This window comes from Zalophus californianus, chromosome 2 (genome assembly GCF_009762305.2).
Source record: "Zalophus californianus isolate mZalCal1 chromosome 2, mZalCal1.pri.v2, whole genome shotgun sequence".
Lineage (NCBI taxonomy): Eukaryota > Metazoa > Chordata > Mammalia > Carnivora > Otariidae > Zalophus > Zalophus californianus.
Genome location: NC_045596.1, coordinates 129,496,434 through 129,521,687, shown reverse-complemented (window position 1 = coordinate 129,521,687; position 25,254 = coordinate 129,496,434). Strand labels below are relative to the sequence as shown.

Sequence of the window (25,254 nt, the reverse complement as noted above, 5' to 3'; positions counted from 1 at the left end):
ATTTCGTTTCTTTGACTGCAAATCTGCTTAAAATAGTTGTGTCTCCTTTCCTCACTTTGTGGTCTTTCTTTGACCCATTCTTCCCATCCAACCTCTCAAATAAAACTGCTTTTATGAACATGATTTCTGTTGTGCCACATCCTGGCATTCTTTCTTTGTGTTCATTTTATTCAACTTCTCAGTGAACTTGAAATGATTCTTTGGAAGCTGCTTCTCTTGACTTTAGTGACATCTGTTTTGTTCTGTTTCGTTTTCCTTAACAAATTGGACCCTCATTTCCCTTCACCTTTGCTCACTGAACTATGAACTCTAGGACAAAATGCATGGACAAAGAAAACTGCAGCCCACAAGAGCTAAGAGACATGAAGAACGGATATTAATATTCTACTGTTCAAGAGCCATAGAAGGCAAGAATAAGAGAATGGATAGTAGACAATGGCCAAAGTAGAAATAGAAATAATGGCAGAAACTTTTTCATATCTGCTGATTGCCCTAGACAACCAGCCTCTAATATCGTATGCTTTTAATCTTGGTCCTTTCCCAAACTACTCCCAATTTCCACAGCATGCCTTGAGGGGATTGGAATTCAGGTAGATTGGTTGAGCCTCTTACTATAATTGTTTTAAAGTTTTTATTTAAATTCCAGTTGGTTAACATACAGTGTGATAATCATTTCAAGTGTACAATACAGTGATTCAGCTTTTCCATACAACACCTGGTGCTCATTACAAGTGCCCTCCTTCACCCCCATCACCTATTTCACCCATCCCCCCACCCACCCACCTCCATTCTGAGGTGATTCCCATTCTCATTTTAGTTTTAATCACGAAATCTTTAAAGATGTATTTATTTATTTTAGAGCACGAGTGGAAGAGGCAGAGGGAGAGGAAGAGAGAATCTCAAGCAGACTCCCCAGTGAGCACAGAGCCCCACACAGGGCTCCATCCCAGGACCCATGAGATCAAGACCTGAGCCGAAACCAAGAGTCAGATGCTTAACCTACTGAGCCACCTAGACACCCCTAATCACTTCATCTTTAAAATTATAGTGACAGACTCCTCTCTCTCCCTATAATTTAAACAATGAAGTCGGATTAAAGTTATGTCGAGACCAACCACAACTTGTTGATAGAAAGAGAAAGAATAAGAAAAAGTTAAGAAATATTCATGGATGGAATTTTTGGGGTGTATTACCTGTTCCAAACTTAGCAGCTTAAAATAACAAAAATTTACTATCACACAATTTCTGAGGGCCAGGAATCTGGAAGCAGCTTAACTGGGTTGTTCTGACTCAGCATGTCTCAGAGGCTGCATTATCAGGATAGTATGACCAGGGACACAGAAGATTAGTTACAGAGAATTGAGAGGTGAACACTATGAGGGGAATAAAGAAAAATGAGTTAAGATTAGCTTTCTCCCCACTGTGTTCTGTGGGATACTTGTCTCCTGTTCCTTCCAAAGAGGGTTCTGTGGTCAAATCGGAATGGGGAACACCTGAGAACTCACCCCCTCTAGAAGTGGGCATAGGGAAGGCTCTCGGAGAAGTCCTGAGGCACAGGATCCATTTGACTTGGTTATTTCAGCATTTCCCCAACTTTTTGACTAAGGGACACCTTTATTTATTCATTTTTAAGACACATTTTTTAAGGATTTATTTATTTGTTTTTAGAGAGAGACAGCAGTTGCACGTGCATGCACGAGTGGGAGGGGAGGGGCAGAAGGAAAGGGAGATAGAATCTTAAGCACACTGCGCCTAAGCACAGAACCAGACATGGGGCTCGATCCCACGACCCTGAGATCACCACCTGAACCGAAAACACTGAGTCAGATGCTCAACTGACTGCACCACCCAGGCACCCCAAGACACATCCTTTAACTGCTACCTCAAATATCTCTTTCTGACACCTAGATTTGATCATGCCCCTTCATTAAGGACAGCAATAGTGTCCTTAATTTAAGGATATGGGAAGAAAACAGAACTTTGAATTTTATCCACTTGAACATCCTTTTTGTGATATTTTAATATAAATAATACATTAACATAGTAAATGTAAAATAAATAAGTATGGAGGGTGTACCTGCCGCATGTTTTACTGATACAAAGAATCCGCTGGTGTACGGGATAAAGTTATCCTACTTCGCATGTCAGTCAGGTTCTATGAATCTGACTCTCCAGGCTTTTCTCTAGACCCTGCCCAACCTCTCCCTGGGCTCGCCCCCTAGTGTGTTGACACTTCTTACAACATGGCAGAGAATTTGTTTAAATGCTATTATATACCGAGGTAACTTCTGGAATCCAAGGAGAAATATAAAAGGAAGGGGAAAGGAAAGGTCAAAGGAAAACAGAAGGGAGAAGGCAGGCAGGTTGGAGAAACAGCGGGGTCTCTGTCAGGTGCCCTGCAGTACTCTGTCTGTTGACTATCAGCCTGCAGCCCCTCTTGCTGCCCTCCACAGGGGACCTGCAGGCCATCCGTGCCTGCTGCAGGCACAGCCCCAGGCTGCCTTGTAAGCACGGGGGGTGTGTGTGTGTGTGTGTGTGTGTGTGTGTGTGTGTGTGTGTGTGTGAAACGACACTTCCTTGTTTCCACTGCGGTTGCCCCCAGCCCCCATTTCTCCTGTTCTCGTTGCTAACGGACATGGCCCTGGTTCTTTATTCAACTCAGAACATGGAAAACCACTCTATTTTTGAAGCTGTATTTCTCCATTGTACGTTGTACGACTAAAAAGTCCCCAATGTCTAGGGTACTTGGGACCTCAGAGCATGAGAACCATTTCCAGGTTGGTTGTTATCCCAAACAATACTCTCTTTCTGCCCTCCCTCACTCTAAGCACATGCTTCTTACACCGGCCTCTCTTTGCCTCCTGCCAAACCTTTCTTCTCCAGAATCCTCTTTCCTCTTTGCTCAGTGCATCCCTGAACTGTAGGGGGGAGAGGGAGGGAGGGAGAGAAAGAGAGAGAGAGAGAAGTGAGTGAGAAAGCCCAGGCTGTTGTGACTTACCAAGGATTTTTGTCAAAAGATGAAAGTATCCAAATGTACCAGACAGAAATGGAAAATGGTGCTTTAAAGTAGGAACACATGTTTTACTTTAGAAAAGTAAAAAATTGCAGAGGATTATTTTCTTCTATTGTATTCTCTCCCCTCTCCTGATTTTTAGTTGGAGTCAACATAGAATAAACAGTTTGGGATCTACTTCTCACTACTACTTCTACTACTACTTTATGCCCTCTATTACCTTTCTGAAACTTGAATAATTCAGAATTCCAAAACAAATCTGGCCCCATATACTTAGGATCAGTACCTTCACTGCCACCATCCACTCCAGACTTGATGATTCCAATAGCCTCCTAACTTGTTTCCCTCTTTCCACCCTTGCTGCCCTCCAGTTTATTACAAATGGTGTAGCTAGAGTGACAGTTAAAATCTAAGTCAATTCAAGCCTCTCCTCTGCTCAAAACCCTCCAATAGGTCCTCCTTTCAGAGGCCTATAGAACTCTCCATGACCTGCCTCTACCATCCTGACATCACCCCATTGGCTTCCTTGCTGTTCCCTGACAGGCCTGGCTATACTCCTGCCTCAGGGCCTTTGCACTTGCTCTTTCCTCTATCTGTTATGCTTTTCCTCCAGATTACTGAAGTCTAGCTCCTTCACATAGGTCAGTCTTTACTCTGCCTTCTGAGGAGAGTAAGGACTGACAATCTTTTCTAAATTACGTCTTCCTCCAAAATTTCCTTATCCTTCCTCTTAACAGTTAAAAATTATCCTAGGGATAAAAGTATTTGGTGTTTGTTTGTTTGTTTTTCCTCTTTGGACAACAGGAAAACTTGCCTTGAATATCTTTGGCCTGTAGTGTGAAATTATTGCTTCATAGGAGTTTTAAGTGGTAATCTCATTCATATTTAAGAATCAGCGCTGAATGGGGTGCCTGGGTGGCTCAGTTGGTTAAGTGTCTGCCTTCGGCTCAGGTCATGATCCCAGGGTCCTCGGATTGAGCCCCACGTCGAGCTCCACGTTGGGCTCTCTGCTCAACTGGGAGCCTGCTTCTCCCTCTCCCTGCCCGCGCCCCTGTTTGTGCACTCTGTTTCTGTCTGTGTGTGTCAAATAAAAAAAAAAAAAAAAAAAGAATCAGCGCTGGCTGAAGTACGGATACCATGCTATTACATGTGAACTCTTACTTCACGGTTAAAAGTAAAATGGATATATATCTTTTTTGTTGTTTTAAAATTCTATTCTAGGATCTTTGTCAGTGATTCTGCATCTCAGGGTTCGGGAGAAATCCATTTGTAATCACTTCTTATTTATCCAACAGGGTGGACTAAGTGCGCAAGCTTTTGTTCGTGTGGAAATGGAGGATGTGAATGATAATGAACCTGTTTTTAACCCGTCAACCTACATGATGAGCATTAGCGGCCAGACCCAGCCAGGCACCGAGATCATCAATGTTCTTGCCACTGACAGGGATTCTGGGATATACGGAACAGTGGCTTATGAGCTTATTCCGGGAGACCTGTCATCCCTTTTTACCATCGACTCCACTACAGGTGTGTGCTCTTGGAACAATTTTCCTCTGAAATCAACAGCTTCCACTTTACTGCCAGAAAATTGGCCAAAGTGATTTTTTTTTTATTAGCAGGGATGTTGCAGGACTCACTTCACCTTCCAGAAGGCAGCAAGGTATATTGTAAAGATCCAAGGTTTTGTGATTACATGAGACCTGGATCTGAGTTCGAGCCTTGTCTCCTACTGGTCTTACAATCTTTATTGGCCTCAGACTCTTTAGCTTCAAAGTAGCGCTATTAATTCCTGAGTTGCAAGGTTTTGAGAGGATTAGAGGCAGTAAATTATGAGAAACAGCTGGCTGATAGTATTTATTTTGCTAATGTTCATTCACTCCATTCGTATGATCTTGCCATCTAAGGGTGACTTCCATGATTTCAGTGTTATTAAGAGATATTTTAGTGCAAAGAACATTGCGTGGACATCCAAAGTTAGATCCCTTTCTTGTACTAGGTCTGGCATTCCCTAGTGTCTTTGGGTCTTAGCTTCCTTGTTTTTAAAATGATACCCAAAGCTCCTTTTAATTCTCTAATATAGTAACTGCATATCTGCCAAAGAAGTCCAGTGGATAAACTGAGTCTTTTAGGAATAATCAAAATTTAGGAGGTTATCATCCCCTTCTTATTGGTTTATTGTTAACAAAGTAATGTTTGAAATAGTTGATTACAAGAAAATCTAAAATTTCAAGTATATATTATTACATTGTAATACTTTTGAGATATTGGAGATGTTCTGGTCCCAAAATGGTACTGCAAAAATAAACAAACAAAAACTTTTTTTCTTTTACATTTCTCCTTCTTTTAAAAAAATTTAATTAAATTTTTCTTCATTGTAGTAAGAACACTTAACGTGAGCTCTGTCGTCTTGACAAATTTTTAAGTATACAATGCAGTATTGTTGTCTGCAGGTATTATGTACAGCCAGTCTCTAGAGCTTATTCATCTTGCTTAGCTGAAACTTCATGCACATTGATTAGCAATTTCCCATCTCTCCCTCCTAGCTAGCCTCTTGTAACCACCATTACTCTCTTTGATTTTATGATTTTCACCATTTCAGAGACCTCATGTAAGTGGAATAATGTAGTATTTGTGATTCTGTTACTGGCTTCTTTCACTCAACACAGTATCTTCCAGGTTCATCCATACTGTTGAATTTTGCATGATTTCCTTCTCTTTTAAGGCCAAATACTATTCCATTGTATGTATGTACCACATTTTCTTTATCCATTCATCTGTTGATGGACATTTAAGTTGTTTTTACAGCTTGGCTGTTGTGAACCTGGGAGTGAGGATATCTCTTTGACATTTTATTTCTCCTTAAAGCACCTGACCTGAGCACAGGTAGAATGCATTTCTGTTGTGATGAGGATAATGTCAGGTGCTATAATAGGCATTTTCTGTACATTGTCTTTATTGGATCTTCACAATACCCTCTGCAACAACCATTTTCGCTAGCAACAAACAATAATTTACACAGCAAATCTAACCATGTTAGTTTGGCTTCTCACCCAACCCCGGTAGCTGGAGAGTCATGGCTTCTTGCTTGGAAGGTGTACTTGCATCTGATGTGTGTGACTGGTTAGGGGATTAGTTGTTTACAATGGCAGTCTTAATAAGGCAGAACTTTCCTTGCTCAAAATAATCCACTGACATGGCTCCTTTAACGTTTCAAAGATCAGAAGAAAATATATATATATATATATATATATATATATATATTTGTTTTTTAGGAAATTAGTCTGCTTATCTTGGCTTTTTCAAAATCCGTCTAAACTCCTTGTCAAATTGTCAGGCTCTCTAGGACACTAGCATTGCCAAAAATATATAGGTCGGCCAGTAATCAGGGCACAGGATCTAAAAACATTTAGTAGATTGTTTTTAAAAGACATCAACATGCTCATCGTCTAGTTTTCCCTGGAAGGTCTTGAAGAATGAGCTGTACTGTGTTCTGTTTTTAGAAGAGATCTCTTGCTGCTGTACTGGCTTCCATTCCTGGCATGGGCTATAAGACAAATGCCATTGTTAATCAAGGAGAACGCTTTACGTGGGTCATTATCTAGGGAAGTATCACGGTATTTTTTTTTTTTAAGCAAAGACCAAATTCATAATGGAAGTAGCCATGGGTTATTATTGTTGGCAGTTTTGATGCCGGTTCATTTAGGTTGAAGATGTTTTTCTAACAGTGCTCAGAATTTGGTTGCGCTTAATCGCAACTCATGAGAAATTCATGAGGCCTGGTAATGCTTTACTTTAACCTTTAGAAGAGAATTAAACAGCATCACAACTAGCTATGGGAAAAAGTTGCCTAGTGAACAAGCAGTCTTCAGTTGGAACAGTTGAATTCAAGTTTATCTGTTGGCTGACCGCAACTCCAAATACATTTCTATATCGTACATAATAGTTAGGCTTCTAGGCCATGCCAAAAAAGCTAATTGAACTGTTGATGTTCTCGAAGAGTAGAACAAGGAGCTGTATTGGGATATGGTTTTCTTCTTCTGGATCTGCTTTTTGTTGTCGTTGGTGTTATTGCTGTGACCTATATAAAGCTGGACTTTCTTGCTTCTGCTATAAGGTCTGTCTTTACCGAAGCTGCCCGTGTAATTGCAGTGTCAAGAAATTGCCTCTATCAATATATATTTGTAGAATGAATGAATAAGTGACATCTAGAAATAATTGCAAAGTGATTTAAATCCTTATTACGAATTCTTAAGAAACTGCAAGAGAGTGTCATTGATAACACAGAGCAAAATTTCATTTAAAATCTTCTTTCTGCATCACAGTGTGGTAGGTAATGCTATGGCTCACCCCCACTTTTCCTCAAAATTCTCCCAAACTCTTTCCACCTGGCTAGCACTTTTCTAGATATATATGCCAAGTATACTAAATATATTTGCATTTGTATATAGTTATACAATTCTATAGATGTATAGCTGTATAGTTTTATATTATATGAGAAGAATATTGAGAATCAATGAGCTAATTTATACATTGTCACTTCTTCATGAATTAGTCTAGGAATCTCTCTTAGAGACATTTATTCACTTGTTCACTGGTTCATTCATCCTTTCATTTTGACGCTTCCTCTATCAGACATGCTGTTTTCTAAGCTTGCTCATGTTCTAGGCTCATGTTTTTCTGAAGACAAGAGATTGCCCATTGATCTCTTTGTGCCACAATCAAGACTCATACTTTAAAAATAGAGCTCTTTGACTTTCTGTGTTCATCTGGTAAGAAAAATGTTTTGGAGAAAACTGGAAGGGGGTGTGGTGATGTCATGGTTGTTTTCTCTTGTGGGTTTATCTTCCTGTTCTGTTTCTGGTTTTCTAAGTTTGTTGTTGGTTCAAAGAACATTTTTGTAAAATGTGCTTAGGCACCAGGAGAGATATTGAACTGAGCCTTCATCTCTCTTATTCTCAGTTAGTTGTGTTCCTTTGATGTGGGCACGAGGCCGACCACACTGTTTTGAGTTTTAAAAGAAGGAAATACAAGAGTCATGTTTATTAATAGCTCTTTTTATGTTTTTAATCCCATTTTATGAATTGTATGTAGATTTTTTCTTATGTTGTTTGAAGTATTCCCTTTAGTAGCATGAAAAGAGTAGTTCTTTAGCTCCTGTGTATGTCCTATTTAGTTAGTAATTTTATAATGAAGCGAACGTTACTACCAACTCAGATTATTTTAAGGTGTCTGATTTCAAACATTTGTATTGGTCATTTGCAGTAGCCCAACTACCTCTTTTGCTAGGATTACCTTTGGTTAAATTCTTCTGGTTTGCCTCTCTTTATAGAAGCAAGTTAATGATATAAAGAAAAGTCAAAGTTCTAAAGAGTGTAGCTTGTCTATTCAAGGCAGAAAATGGAAGCAAGTTCATCCTTTCAAGACATTATTTATTCAATACCTATTATGTACCAGGCACTGTTTGAAGTATTTGGGATACATCAGTCAGTAAGACAGATAAAAATTCCCGTTCTCATAGAACTTACAACGAAAGCTTATGTTGCTTTGCCTATTGTCTATTCTATGTTTAGTTGTGGTGTACACAAAATCCAAGTTTAGCATTACAGAAGAACAAGTAATTAAAAGGGTAAGTGAGTGAGTTAAAGGCAGCTATGCCTCCTTGTTTGGTTGTAATCTTTTGTTTGTACAGGATGCGTGGATTTTAACATGGGCTGTGAGTAATGTAGCACAGGCTCTATTTTTCTTTATTTCAAGGGTAGATCTTTTTCTAATGTTAGTTTTAAGCTCACATTTCATATCATGTACTGATTCTCATAATTCTTCGCGATTGCCACTTTCCTACATTTAGAACATTCTGATATGTAGCTAATAAATTAAAACCACATCTCATTCCATAAGGGATGTGAGCCTACTTAGGCCAAACAAAAAATAATGACTTCCTTTTATTTGTAAGACAGGGACTAAAATTAATCATGAACATCTAATCAGTGTGTGTTGCTTTTGTAGGAAACAAAAGCATATTAGAGAGTTTTCTTATGAGTTTTTCCAGTATAAGATCACAGATTCTTGGGGACCTTACAATTCAGCTCTCTTATTTAGTGGGGGAAGAAATCGAAGCTGAAAGGGATTCAGTGACTTGCCTAAGGATACACGGTGAATAAATGGCAGAATCAGACTTAAACCCTCTCCTGGACCCGTCATCTGTCCCTTATTGCTCTGTCTCAGATGATAACACCTTTCAATATCATTTCTATATTTTGCCTATTTGAGCCTTAACATCAACTTGTGACCTAAGCAAAGCGGATGCTTTTGTGCCCATCTGCAAATTAAGAGAAGGCCCTCAGAGTCTTAGTGACTTGCTGAGGGACACAGTTAACAACCCTGACACTTGAATTTACTTCTTGGACTTCCCTTTTAAGGCTCTTTCCATTATTATGCCTTTTTTTTTCCCTTTTAAACTAAACACAAAGCTAAGATAGAGGTTTCATTGTCTCAACTAAATAAGGTAGAAAAGTGATCTTTCATTGTGGCTTGTATAAGCCTATTTGAAATATCAAATTATCTCCTGATTTATTTGCTCTTCTCAACTGACTAAATAGAATTTGGTGGAATCTTCCAAAATGGGTATGTTTCTCTTAAGAATCTTTTTCATTGTTGAAACGAGACAAAATTTTCAGTCTGTTCCATTCCTTTCAGCCACTACCACTTAGTAACCCAGATTTGTATGTGAAATAAATAGCATAATGTCACCTATTTACTGAATAAGTTTCTATATTCTCACAAACTGAATATAGGAAAGGCATCATAAATACCAATAACCAATAAGATATTGGTATTGACATCCCATAGTTTTTGGTCTGTCTCTGTTTTTGAGAAAACCACACTTATAGACTCCATGTTTGGTGATGGTCATGATTTTGTGCTTGTTTGTTTGTTTGTTTGTTTGAAGTAGGCTCCACACTCAGCATGGAGCCCAGTGCAGGGCTTGAATTCAAGACCCTGAGATCAAGACCTGAGCTGAGATCAAGAGCTGGATGCCTAACAAGCTGAGCCAACCAGACGCTCCTTGTACTTGTTTTTGTTCTTAACTGTCCCATAGTTTATAAGTCTAGTAATGACCCACAGGTTATTTTCTGACTATGAATGACAACCTTGGTTAAGAGCATCTCATCTTTTTCAGGAGATTGGATTTTGGGAAAGTCAGTATTTCTTAATTAGTAGAATTATATGTATATTAGATTTTAATTAAGAGAGGACCTTTGTCTTTAAGTTCTTTTATTAGTCTGTCAATTAAAAAATATTTCATCCCAACATTTTCCTCTATTTAAATAAGAAGTGACAAGATAAAGAGCATAGACAAACATTATTGCACATTATAATTGTATATACAAATCCAAGTAATTCAAACATAAAATAAGCAGAGCTCGTGAACAGCCAGTAAATTAATCAACTTCTATTTTTCTAAAGTTAAAGTTTGTCCCCCGCTGGCAAATGTACCACATTGGTTAATGATAATCGGTTAATGATAATTTGCAAGTGTCATGAAAAAATGAGAGCCAAGTAATCACTGTACTTTAAAATATAAAAATATAAACCCATAAATTCTAAGCTGACAAATATATAGGCAAACAGAGCTATTCATTTTATTGACCATCCTGTTATTTACTACATATATAAATATGTATATTTATAAGTAATATGTATTATAGAGCTATATATAATATTTATAATAAATATAATATAATATAATATAATATAATATAATATAATATAATATAATATAATATAATATAATATAAAATATAATATATTCTGGTCCCTCCACTTTTTTTTTTAAGATTTACTTATTTATTTGAGAGAGAGAGAGAGAGCATGTGAGTGGTGGGGAGGGGCAGAAGGAGAGGAAGAGAGAGTTTCAAGCAGAGTCAAGGGAGAGTTTCAAGCAGAATCCAAGTAGAGCCTGACTCAAGGCTTGATCCATGACTCTGAAATCATGACCCAAGCCAGAACCAGGAGTCAGATGCTTAACTAACTGCACCACCCAGGCACCCATGGCCCCTCAACTTTTAATAGACATCTCAGTTTATTTAAAATGTTGGATTCAGCCATTAGGCATCTGCCTTTGGCTCAGGTCATGATCCCAAGGTCCTGGGATCGAGCCCCACATCGGACTCCCTGCTCAGCGGGAAGCCTGCTTCTCCCTCTCCCACTCTCCCTGCTTGTGCTCCTGCTCTCGCTAACTCTGTCTCTGTCAAATAAATAAATAAAATCTTTGAAAAAATAAAATAAAATGTTGGATTCAGAAAGACCTAAATGTGAGACACGAATCCATCCAAATCCTAGAGGAGAATTCAGGCAGCAACCTCTTTAACCTTGGCTGCAGCAACTTCTTACAAGACACGTCTCTAAAGTCAAGAGAAACAAAAGCAAAAATGAACTATTGGGACTTCATCAAGATAATAGCATGAGGATGGAGATAACATCTGGTTGCTCATCTTTTATCTGGGGTTAGGGATCATTAAATAGATGATATAGGTGATCATAGTACAGATATTTATTTTATTAGATTTCACAATTTACTTTATGTTATTATGGTACATTTGCCAGTAGATTGAGTATTTATAACATTATTTTTGTTTGTATCTTGGGAATCACATGTTCAAACAGTTTTATATAATTTCTATAAAGCATGATTTAACTTCAGCAATTAATTGAATTGAATACAGGTCTCCTAAATATATTCATTTGATGGTTCTAAAATTTCCATTGATACATATCCTTGAAACTTTTTATATAATAAGAATCCCATGTTTAGAGAAGAGTTTTGGGCAGTTATTTTTCAAGACATACATTTTAATGTCCAGTCTAAATCTTCACTATTTCCTATATAGGAAGGTAGAATATATATATATATATATATATGTATATATATATATGCATATATATATATATTTGTACAAAAATATCTTCTTTTCCTGGCTATTTTAATATTTTAATATATATATATATTTCTAATTTCAAAGTTAACATATTGTCTTAGTCCATTCAGGCTGCTCTAACAAAACACCACAGACTGGGTGGCTTAATAACAGAAATTTATTTCTCACAGTTCTGGAAGCTACAAGTCTCAGATCAAAGTACTGGCCAATTTGATTCCTGCTGAGAGCTCTTCTTGGCTTGTGGACTGTTCCTCTCTATTTTCTCATGGTGGAGAGAGAATGAGCTCTCTGATGTCTCCTCTTATGAGGACCACTAATCCTATAAGATCAGGGCTCCACCCCTATGACCCCATTTAACCTTAATTACTTAGTCCAAATGCAGCCATACTGGGGGTTAGGACTCCAACATATGAATATTTAAGGGACACAATTCAGTTCATAGCACATATGCTCATTAAAACAATAGGAATATAAGAGGTAGAAAATGAACTATCCCATAATCTCAACCCCTAGGAGATGACCTCTCTTGATCATTGTTCAGATCCTTCCATGTTTTCCAGCATGCATATTTTTCTGTGTGTGTTTGTAGGGGGGTGGGGTACAAATAAAGTATGTGTTAGTATTTTATGATGATACTTTAAAAATTGTTCTGTATTTTTCCCATATAAAATGTTGCATGTAAAGTCTTTCTAGATGAAAACGTGTATTAGATACCACATTAACATTCTGTTGTGTTAATCTACCACATGGATTGAACCATTCATTTTTTTTCTTGTGCTGTCTCTTTAAGGGTGGGGACTCAGTTTCCTCTCACCCTCCCATCTCTCCCAGATCCCAGTCTGCTAATTTTTAAAAATTCCAGGTTTTAAGTTCCACTGGTTATAAGAACTCATGAAATTCAGCTCCTCTGGTTTTCAAAGCCAAATGTTATGGGGATTCATCCTTCCCGTGAGGGCTTCCTCGTCGGGGGGTCTTCCCTCTCCTTTCCGGCACTGTCCCTCCCTCCTGCAGACAGTTCGTGAGTCTGTTTAGTTCCAGACCATGTCTCAACCTTTCCTGCCATGTCTCTTATTATTAGGATACTAAATTATTGTTTATATATTTTCAAAACGTTGTCTTTTGATTTTATTTATAAATCATTAAGTAAATTAAGGAATACATGAATGAATAAGAGATCAAAACTGTTAATTAAAATACATGTTATACTTACGATAAGCATGTGTATGCAGGCCACTGTGGGATCATAGAAGGTGGATCTAAAGCAAAGTGGAGGGTATATGCAGGTCACCTACACCAGGCGAAACTTGAGCTGTGCTTCAAAATGTGACTAGAAGTCAGAGAAGATGAAGAAGTTGTTCTAGGAAGAGGATATGGCAATCCAAATGGAAAAGAGCAAGGTCTATCTGGACATTATAAGTAGTTCACTGTGTCTGGAGCAAAAAGGACTGTACAGAGATGGGCTACGGAGATGGAAAGGGCTCATTTACCAACGACTTGGTCAATATAGAGAAGGCATTTGAACTTCACCCTGAAACTCTGGGGAGGCACCAACATGTCTAGACTTGGATTTTAGGAAAACTATTCTAATACAAGTATGAAAAATGGTTCAGAAGGAGTCCTTTGGAGTCAGGAAGACCAAGTTGTGGTTTAGTTGAGGCAGACATTAATTTTTGATTGTCATCGTCATCAGGAGTGGAAAATGAAACCTTTAAAAAATTTCTCTGTAGGAGTGCCTGGGTGGCTCAGTTATTAAGTGTCTGCCTTCGGCTCAGGTCATGATCCCAGGGTCCTGGGATCGGGCCCGCATCGGGCTCCCTGCTCCACAGGAAGCCTGCTTCTTCCTCTCGCACTCACCCTGCTTGTGTTCCCTCTCTCACTGTGTCTCTCTCTGTCAAATAAATAAATAAAATCTTTAAAAAAATAATTTCTCTGGAACTGGAACTGAATCAACTCTGGAAGAATATATACCTGGGGAGTGGGGATGACTGGAGGGGAGAGGGACTTTTCATTTACTTCTCGAGGCTGACACTTTTGTATTATTTGAGTTCTTCTTTTTTTAACCAAGCATAGACTTTAATAATAAAGAATTTTTAAAGCTCATCAATAACAGATGGAAACAATCTGACATGGAAATTTATGTGATAATTATTGAATGTTTTGGTGTATCACCAAATCAGTATGAACCCAAATTTTAATATGGCTGTGATAGCTGGTGTAATAATACTTGGTTACATTAATATTTTACAAGTATTCTAATAAAGAGTGTTTATACTCTTTTTTGTAATAGTTAGATTGTAGCTGGAGCCGTGTGTTCACCAATTTGGAGCATGTTCAAGAGAAATGAACCATGAGTGAAAGGACTTAAAATCATGTTAGATAAGGAACTGCTACAGAAAATGGGGACGCTCTGCCCAGAGCAGGTCGGACAAGATATCTGACCTCAGTTATTGATGATGTGTTATGCCAAAGAGAAGTAAAACATATTTCATTACATTTCCAATACAAATAGAAAAAAGGAATTGGAGTTTGTAAGAGGACAGATTTGACTTAAAAAAAAGAAAGAAATTGAATGGATATCATCTTTTTTATGCCTAGAAAGCTGACAATTCAGATGTTTTGGGCAGCTTCTCATAAACTGGCAGAAACTGTACTATTCCTTCATTTAACTTATGCTTACAGCCAATTATATTGTGATAGATTCTGCAGAGTTCAGCTACACTTATTTGTATGTAAATTCGTGTGATAAGTTTGTGTGTTTTTTTCTTTCTCATTAAAAAAACTAACACGTTCATTTCTGAAGTTGGTTATGTTTTATCTGTTTTCAAACAAGCACATGAAAGGGTGGTGTTAATAATATTAAATAACTGGTTTTCTCAGCATGACTGGATCCCTCCCCAATTTAACCATTCACACCTTCTCCTCTTACCCACACTATGTACACAAGCCTAACTTGTCACTCTTGTCCCCATGGTTTTAACACGTTTTTTAAAAAGATTTTTTTTTTTTAGATTTATTTATTTATTTGAGAGACACAGCCAGAGAGGGAACACGAGCAGGGGGAGTGGGAGAGGGAGAAGCAGGCCTCCTGCGGAGCAGGGAGCCCGATGCGGGGCTCCATCCCAGGACCCCGGGATCATGACCTGAGCCGAAGGCAGACGCTTAAGGACTGAAGCACCCAGGCGCCCCTAAAAAGATTTTTTATTTGTTAGAGAGAGAGCATGACGAGTGGCCGGGGGGGGGGGGGGGGGAAGGGGCAGAGGAAGAGAGAGAAGCAGACTCCCCACTGAGCAGGGAGCCTGATGGACACGGGGCTCAATACCAGGACCCTGAGATCATGACTTAAACTGAAGTCAGATGCTTAACCGACTGGGCCACCCAGGCACCCCGCCCCCACCATGGTTTTAACATTTATTCAAGTTTTCTTACCCACAGCCATCAACATTATACCTTCTCACCATAAAGATAGAGCCAGTTGAAAAAGAGAGCTGCCCTACACCATCTAGTTCAGGTCAGGTGTCAAATACCTCAGAAGATGAAGTTTTAGTTTCATTCTGTAGATTTAGGATCCTGATACCTGGGCAGATTGTGATCACCCTGCAATCCTCCATTAGCTGAGATTACTTTGGATTATGGCGTATACTCTGCCATCCCATCATCCTGGGCAACACAATTTATGTTTACTGCTGAATTGATATACTTCCTAGATGCCTAATGTTTAAGCTCTAGGAAAATATTGCTTACCTGACTGAGTTTGGATCATTTTGCAAATATGCTCAAGTTCTGGGATTGGAAAGTAGATGTATTAGTCAGGGTTCTCCAGTAATGGAACCAATAGGAGAGAGAGAGAGAGATAATAGGAAGATAGATAGATAGATGATAGATGATAGATAGATAGATAGATAGATAGATAGATAGATAGATAGATAGATAGAAAATAGATAGATAGAGGTAGATATAAAGAGATTTATTATAAGGAATTAGCTCATGTGATTATGGAGGCAAACAAGTCCCAAAATCTGCAAGTGAGTTAGTCAACTGGAGACCCAGGAGAACCGATGGTATAGTTCCAGTCTGATGCTTGTAGTCTCAGGCCTTAGGAAGATCTGATGTTTCAGTATAATTCTGAAAGCAGGAAAAAACTAATATCTCATTTCAAAGGCAATCAGGCATGAGGAATTGCCATGACTCAGGGAAGTATCAGTCTTTCTGTTGTATTTAGGCTTTCACCTGGTTTAGTGAGGCCCATCCACATGAGGGAGGACAATCTGCTTGCATTAGTCTACCCGTTTAAATATTAATCTCATCCAAAACGCCATCACAGTAACATGCAGCATAATATTTGACCAGATGTTTGGGCCAACTTGGCCCAGTCAAGTTGACCTAAAATAACCATCACGGTAGAGTTAGCAGATCCAGTGTCACTGTTGCTCATCAGTATTTATTGCATGTTTGCTGTTTTTCAATTCTTTCTCTCTCCTGCCCAGGAATTATTTACTTAATGTCAACTCTTAGTCATTTGGAATCTACTACCCTTTTGTTGATGGTCTGTGCTCGAGATGGTGGCGGGCTCGCATCTGCCATTAATGCTGATGTCACTATACACATTCTTCAGACAACGCTGTCGCCCGCTGAATTTGAAAGGCCTAAGTATACTTTCTCAGTTTATGAAGATGCACCTGAAGACAGTCCTGTGGGAACAGTGAAAGCAAAAGAGTCCTCGAGTAAGTACTTAATTCTTATGCCTTGTTAAAATCCATTACTGGAACATTTTCTGTGTTTTCTTAGGCTGTGTAATCTTGAATAAATCTTTTCCTTTCTCCATGCAAGAAGAATGGAGACCACACAATCTGTGGCTTACTCTTTGTTCTTTCAACATCATTTCTATCCTATGATTTTTCCTAATCAAAAAAGTAATAGATACTTTTAAAAGTTTAAAACAATACAGAATGATTATAATGTAGAAAGTATACATCTATAACCTACTCCTCCAAACACACACATGTGCACACACACACACTTTAAAAATTTTTTTAAGTCTTTATTTTTTTAGATTTTATTTATTTATTTGAGACAGAGAGAGAGAGAATGAGCAGGGGGTGGGGCAGAGGGAGAGGGAGAAGCAGACTCCCTGCCGAGCAGGGAGCCTGATGCGGGGCTCGATCCCAGGACCCTGGGATCATGACCTGAGCTGAAGGCTCAGATGCTTAACGGACTGAACCACCCAGGCGCCCCACACTTATTATTATTATTTTTTTAAGTGAAAATACATCCTGCTCTATTTGTTGTTTTACAACTACCCTTTACCCTCCACTTTATATGTTGAGGACAGTTTCCCAAGTAACTGGACATCATTCTGTCTCATTTAAACAAAGCTTGCATAGTATTTTGACTTAGATACAAACATGTTTTCTTGAAACATTTCCCTTTTGCTATTAATTTGAATGATTTATAGCCATTTTTTGCTAGTCCAAATAATACTCAAGCAAATATCCATATACAATTTATAAAGGTTTCTCTGCAGAGTAGATTCCTAGAAGTGAATTATTTGTCTAAAGATCTTGTTCTGCTCACAGTCCACTTCCTCTCTGTCCTCTTTCCCTTCCCTTAACCTTTGTGGGGGTTATTTGCCATTCATAGGTAGATGTCACAGAGAAGCATCAATATAACCTTAACTCAGCTTCCCCAAATATGTAAAACAGGCATCCAAATTATTTTCTGAATATCTTTCCCTTTTACTTAATGCAGAATGATTGAAAGGAAGATAGTGAAACCTGTGGCTTGCTCCTTGTCCATTGAGCATTACCTTTGTCCGCTAATACATCTTAACCACAGTGTCCACTTTTCAGTAGATTTTGGAGAGCTGAGGAAGATGTAATACATTGCATTGTGTTTTCCATGGATGTCGTATATATCCATGGAAGATATATGTGTATATATACACACATACATATATGAATGCTTTAAGTTTTCAGGGTTTCCAGTAGGTGCATTCCAGTAGGTACATATGGTGATTGCTTTTTCTTTCTCTCTCTCTCTCTCTTTTTTTTTTTTTATCCCCCCACCCCACTCTTTTTTTTAGATTCCTCAGAGCCAATTTTTTATAGAATCTCCTCTGGTGATCTGGACAGAAAGTTCTCTATTCACCCATGGCTGGGCGTCATCCGAACTCAGAAGCCTCTGGATCATGAGACACAGCCGGTGGTTGTGCTCACAGTGCAGGCTCAGCTTGGTGGCTCTCCTACCTACAGCAGTACAGAGGTCAACGTAACTGTCATTGATGTCAATGACAACCATCCGGTATTTCCCAAAGCCTCTGATGAAGTTAAAATATCTCAGACAACGTTGCCTGGCACAGCCTTGTACCTCGCCCGTGCACAAGACAAAGACAGTGGGCAGAATGGATTCATCAGATACACGATCGCAAGCCAGGATCCAAGCATCTTTGCCATCGACTCAAGGCTTGGTGCGGTGTACCTGAATGGGAGTCTGGGAAGTCACGTGCCCCGGAAGTGCATGCTCACTCTCCTGGCCCAGGATCTGGGCGTTCCTCCTCGGGCATCCCTGTTAGTGCTGACGGTTGCAATTGAGGAACAAAAGCAAAGCCCATCCTTGACTTTTGAAAACTTGGTCTATCAAGTGGAAGTTAGCGAGTCTCTCTCGCTGATGACCCAAATCCTGCAAATACAGGCTTACCCACTTGGCCCACAGCGCACAACCTCGCAACTCCTGTACTCGCTGGAGCCCAGCACGGACTCCGCTGTGTTTGGCGTCCGCCCTGACACAGGTTGGATTTATTTGCGGCGACAGCTTGACTATGAATCCACACAGACATACAATTTTAGAGTGTTTGCCTGGATCCCAGAGGACAGATTGTCGCAAAATGTGAGCACCTCAATAATTGTTCATGTCCTGGATGAGAATGACAATTCCCCTACCTTCTTGCATGATGTGTTGTTTTTGAAAGTCGAGGAGAGCCCTGTTCCACAAGGGGTAATAGGCAAAATTACAGCAATTGACAGAGACTCGGGAAAGAATGGACAGCTGTCATATTTCCTTTTGTCTGATGGAAAATTCTTCAAGATGAATCCTAATACAGGTAGCATTTTGTAGCTTCCACTTCCTCCTTTAAAATCGAAATGCACAAAACTCAAGTCTTTTAGTGATAACATTACAAACATGTAGTTAAAATTAGTTTCTAGTAGATACCTTATTCAGAGAATTGTGATTTTAAAATGAAGTCAAAACTGAGTAGAATTTTACCTGTAATGATTCATACTCCTCTTTAGTATATGTGCTGCCGAAGCGAGCACGATTCATACTCCTCTTGCCTCATACCCACATATTGCCAATATATGGTTCTTATACTGAATTAGAGCTACAGTCAGAATTGGACTGAATAAATCCCTGTGCAAAGTCTAATTTTTCCCCCAACTGTTCTTTTTCACTTGTAGATTTTTTTTAAAGCCAAATAATATTTTATAAACTATAAGTGTCATCGATGTAAAGCTAGAAAAAAATCCATTAGGTAAGACTGCAAAATCACTCTATTCATGTATTTCCCCATTCTCATTCTGATAAGGGAACCATGGTGAAAAGGGCAAATATTTCCGCTGAGTTCTTTTTTTCCAAGTCTTCATTATGAAGTTAAATATTAAAATGCTATTACATTTTAAAATTTATATTGCAGAAATTTACAAGGATCTTATTTAATTCTACACCTACAAATGAAATATGTTCATACGGCAACCATATAGCTGAAGAAACTGACTCAGACCTCAAAGAACATGCCCCAGGTTATGGAGCTGGAAGGAAGAGAAGGCCACCACCCGTACAACTCCAGGAGGCACCATTTATGTTGCAGCCTTTGTAATTGGTACCCCCTGCCCCATAGTGGGACAGAATTTGAATTCAGTTCTGATGAACTTCAATAGCCTTTGCTCTCATGAAAGGCCTGTTGTGTGAATTAGGAACAGGTGCCCCTTCCTCCAGCAGATGGAGCTTTACACCAGGGCACATGACTTTGCCACTGCAAAGTGGAGTTCCGCCCACATTCACGTCCAAGCTGGGACGCCCTCTGCAGGGCACAAACTGCACAGCAGTACAGGGTGATCTGCTTGCTCGTGCCTTCCAGATGCTAGGTAGTTTGCTAGGTCTTCTATTTCCACTTGGGACTTAAAAAAAAAAATAAAGCATACAGTTGGTTCCCCCCCTATGGTTTTCTCTCTCCTACAATTAGTCCAGTGCCCAGCTTCAGAAGACCAGGTGTCCTTTCCTAGAATTGTTGTATGCTGGAAGCAAGTAGCTTAACCTCAGAGCTCAGTTTCCTTACCACGAATAGAGGAGATAATGCCTGGCATGCTCTGCATTCTGCTCAGAGGGGGAAAGAGTTTAAGTCTATGAAGGGGCTTGCAAGACGACCTTCTCGCAAACGATTCCCATTCCCCAGGGCTGGGTATGGTGTGGCCACACGGGTCGAGAGCACCCTTCAGAGCATGGCCAGGCATGCCCGTCTTCCACATCTCCACATCCTGGTGCTCTGAGCCGTCTGCGTGGTGACTGGGACTAGCTCCCGTGGAAGCCTGTGGTGGCATCTCCCGTGACCAGTTCCAGGCTGAGCTTCCCAGTCTTTTCCCCACTGACTTCCCAACTGCTGCTTGCCCATCAGAGTTGGTTCATCAGATAAAAATCTGCTTGCCATTCAGGATTTAGGGTTTTCAGAGGAGAATTATAGTTTGGAGCTTTAAAAATGCGGTTGTTGAGTATGTGATTTTTGTTAAAAATCACACTTCTCGGGGCGCCTGGGTGGCTCAGTTGGTTAAGCGACTGCCTTCGGCTCAGGTCATGATCCTGGAGTCCCGGGATCGAGTCCCGTATCGGGCTCCCTGCTCAGCAGGGAGTCTGCTTCTCCCTCTAACCCTCCCCCCTCTCATGTGCTCTCTCTCTCTCTCTCATTCTCACTCTTTCAAAAAAAAAAAAAAAATCACACTTCTCGTAAACATTTATATAAATGTAGTTTACATAGTGGATGGATATATAGCTGCATTTCAGCTCAACAATTCCACAACTTACCCAAACGTGAATTTTCCTTTCTGTTCCTGATTTCACTCTTTGTTTTGTTCTACACACTGTCATTTCATTTGGATGAAGAGGGTAAAACCAATCTTAGAAATCGTAATGTTAGCTGGAAGTTGCTTCATATTGACTTTCTCACAAATAGATATCTCCATAAATAGTGAGGAAAGTAATAGCTGGTGGAGCTCTGCAGCAGGAGCTGGGCTGCCTGGAGAGGGCATGTGGCCTCCAATGGTCCATGGCCTGAGTCTCCATGGCTGAACCATGATGGAAGTTGCTAGAAAACAGTTCTGAGGAAGAACATGGAGAATAAGGCTTGCAAAGCATTCAGTTATTTGGGAAGTCACTATCCATTGCTACACATATGTTTTGCAACATAACAATAAAGAACTATTTACATAAAAGCTAAACCATTGCCTACAGAATGTATTTGATTTTCAGGAAGGTATTTTGGCATTATTTTGAAGTAACAATAACAACTGTCACATTTGTAATAATTTACGGCTTACAAAATACTTTTAAATTTATGATTGTATTTGTTTCTGGTAGCCCTAGGAGGTAGGCTAGGGAGAGATCCTTCCATGTCTGAGGTGGAGAAACTGGGACCCAAACCCTGAACTTGTAATATCAGAGCTGAGGTGCTTTCCATTATTCTGTGGGGCAGTATGAAGAGGGATATGCTATAATTTTAAATCTTCTAAATTATTACTAAATTCCCACAAAGTACTTTATCATATATTTTTATGAATTCATTTTTTTAGTTCAGATGGTGGATGGCAGATAGTTTGAAATACAAAGAATGACAAATTGGAAATGGCATTTTCAGGAGAAACCAGAAAAATTTAACAGTAGAGCCAAACTACTAATATACATCATCTTAGAAATGGTGCATTTACTCTGAGTTTTATGTCTGGCTTTCCTTTCCGTGCATTAGCTTGGATGGGGTCATTCTAGTACACAGTGACAGCCTCTTTTGTTCTCCTCTGTGTTCCTTAGGTGAATTTATCAGTTGGGTGGCATTGGATCACGAGCTTCAGGTACACCATCAGGTGACGGTCCTAGTGACTGATCATGGCTCCCCGCCACGGAACGCCACCATGGTGGTTTATATTTCAGTGACTGACATCAATGATAACAGGCCATATTTCCCACAGTGTCTCCCTGGAGAGGAATTGCACATCAAGGTTTGTGGAGTGAAGTAGCCTTGCAATGATTTTGTAATAGTCTTAGTCATTTGTTTTGAGCACCATCTTGTGGTAAAAAGTGTGAATTTATCAAATCAGTCTCGGTGTGGCAACGCATGATTCCAGATCTAAAAATTGTGAACATGTCAAAAATAAATAAAAAAAAGACTCCACAAATTAAAATATAAAATAAAATGGTTATATGTTCAATTTGGGATCACATATCTAGTTTTATGATAATGTAGTTTTGCCTGTTGTATACAAACATAATGGTGCCCCACTATCAGTAATGCTCAGATATGGATTGTTTTCCCAGTAATTTGCATGTATCTCTTGGTGCAGATCTCCGTGTGGGCAACTGGTACACATCTCTGAGCTGGTTAGTTAAATATAGGGGAACAATCTGTAGCTCTAAAGTAGAAAGACGTGCAACCAGAGACCATAAAATTTGATCTTTGGTAGCGCCTGCAGAAATTTCTAATTATATTTATATGATTTCATCTTTTTCATTTCCATGTTTTCTATGTTTTATAGTATACATAATAAATTAGAATATGTGTTCATGTACATAATTAATAAATGTATCTTGGAGGTATTTATACTTTTTTAATGAATGGGTTACATGAATAAAAAGTTTAGAAGCTGTTGCTCCAAACCAACTGAATTGGACATTCAAATTGTGTTCAGATACGCATATTGAACAATTAAAAAAAATACTGAGACAGTTCATAACTTTAAACTCATCTTCCAAAGCTGTATTTAAAGAAAATCCTACCAAAACAAAACATTATTATAGTATCATTTTTATTTTAATTATATCATTAAAACATCCCAGGGCAGGGTAGCAGGACTCCACACTTGGAGTTCAACTCCCCATGTACATTTCAATATTCCATGAACGTTCCTGTTAACTACTGAGGTATGTTACCTGTATCGGGTGTGTTTCCTGAAATAAAGGTTTATATATTTATCTTTAGGATATTTTGGACCTTTTAAAAAAATGAGAAGATGCCAGAATTCTTGAAATATGTCCAAAATCTATGATTTTAGTCAATTTGATTTTTTTCTCAAAATTAGTTCAAATGCTGCAGATGATTTGTTCAAATTAAGTTTGAACTAGTTTGTTCAAATTTGTAGTATTGTTTCTTTTCATGGATTTGCATTTATGTAACTTTTATATGTTAGACATTTGAGTTATAGGTGGATTTTAACATAGTTTAAAAAATGCTTAGTAGCAATGTGTTCTTTCACTTAAAAGTTCATATTTCTCTCTAAACTTTCACTGTCTAATTTTTAAGCCATTTGTTTTAATGACAGGTTCTGGAAGGTCAACCAGTAAATATGTTGGTTACAACTGTGTTTGCAAAAGATTTTGATGAAGGAAACAATGCAGAAGTTGTATATTCAGTATCTTCAGGTAAAAGTCACCCTTATAAAGGATTAGGAGCTTTTAGAATTTCCTCCTTTGTCTACCAACTATCTACCTTCTTCTGGGAAAATGGGTAATGTTGAAAATAACACCAGGTACAAACAAAATACATTTGTGATTATCTAGAGTCACCTTCATTTAAAAAAATAACTTAAAAGTTTAAGGTAAAATCATAACAGTTTTTCTGTGTCCTAAGTAGAAACCAACCAACCATCCACCTTAAATGGATAATTTTCAATAATCTGAAATGCAAATCAACTTTTATTGAAAGTAAAGTAGTAGTGAATCAAAATTGGTATTAAGTATAAAGAAATATGATTATGAATGCAAACATCTATGAATCTCTATGAAGACTAAATATTCTTAAGGTCAAAGTAAATCATACTTGGAAAATGTCACAGTACACATATATGTTGGAACTTCATTAGGAAAAGCTCATGTTTCTATTTTTCTTTTAGAATGCACCGGCCTCAGATTTGTTTTGGTAATTAGCTTTAGTTGGCACTGCATTTTACAATATTTTTAAATGTATTTGTGGCTTTGTCATGTTTGTCACAAAATGTGACATAATGTTATTTCTTGCTAATAATGTTATCTCTTTCTCGAAAGAAAGAAAGAAAGAAAGAAAGAAAGAAAGAAAGAAAGAAAGATCTTTTTAAAAGTCACTAGCATTTTTTTTTTAAGATTATTTATTTTAGAGAGAGAGACAGCAGGGGGTGGGAGAGACAGAGGGAAAGGAGAGGGAGAGAGAGAATCTCAAGCAGACACCCTGTCGAGGGCCAAACGCAACAGAGGGCTGGATCTCAGGACCCAGAGATCATGGCCTGAGTAGAAACCAAGAGTCTGTCACTCAAGTGACTGAGCCACCCAGGCGCCCCCCAAAAAAAATCACTAGCATTTTAAAAACTAAGGAGATTTTCAAAGATCTTGCTCATCGTAACAGGGAAAACCATAGGGTGTTGGGGCAGATATACTGTGAAGTAATGAAGTTTAAGTTTCAGGTCCCTTCACTTGAAGGGCTCCTCTGGGATGGGAGTAAGGGGCAGTGGACAATTTATACTTGTAATATTGTCCTATTTTTCTTAAAGACAGCACCCCCTCACCACATTATATATTTGAAAACCACCCCCGAATCAGGAACATCCTGACAGGAGCATAGGGAGGAAAATTCCAATAAAAAACATTCAAAACGTTTATGTAGGAAATTACAAATTATTAACGAAAGACCTTAAAGAAGAATGAAACAAAAAGGCATATCATGTTCATGCTTGGGAAAGTTCAAGATCCTAAAGGCAACATATTCAGTGAGCCTGCTGTACACATACATACACACAGAAATTAATATATTAAGCTATAATCCTGCTATAATACCATCATCTAGAAAGAAATGAAACCAGGCTATCTACTATTCACGAATATATGGACTAGAAAGATAAACCACCACTTTAGAAAAGAAGCTAGTTCCTGGGAAGAAGGAAGGGAATGAGATTTGGAGGTATACCCAGATCCTCTGCTGTAGCGATGTTATTTGTTTAAAACTTTTGAAGAAATTGTGGGAATTGACTAGTTTGGAAATGTTTACATGGGTGTTTATCATATATTTCCAAATGTTTGAAA

The 25,254-nt window shown here is 38.7% G+C and overlaps 1 protein-coding gene across 1 annotated transcript in view; it reads left to right on the top strand.

Annotated features, from left to right (window-relative positions):
- The window catches only part of DCHS2 (dachsous cadherin-related 2), a 247,311-nt gene that overhangs the window by 141,951 nt on the left and 80,106 nt on the right, over positions 1–25,254 (top strand). The window contains 7 exon segments of the mRNA XM_027597418.2: positions 4,309–4,540; positions 16,437–16,673; positions 18,032–19,058; positions 19,814–19,880; positions 19,883–19,925; positions 22,021–22,208; positions 23,526–23,625. Of these exon segments, the coding sequence (XP_027453219.2) occupies positions 4,309–4,540; positions 16,437–16,673; positions 18,032–19,058; positions 19,814–19,880; positions 19,883–19,925; positions 22,021–22,208; positions 23,526–23,625 (1,894 nt within the window).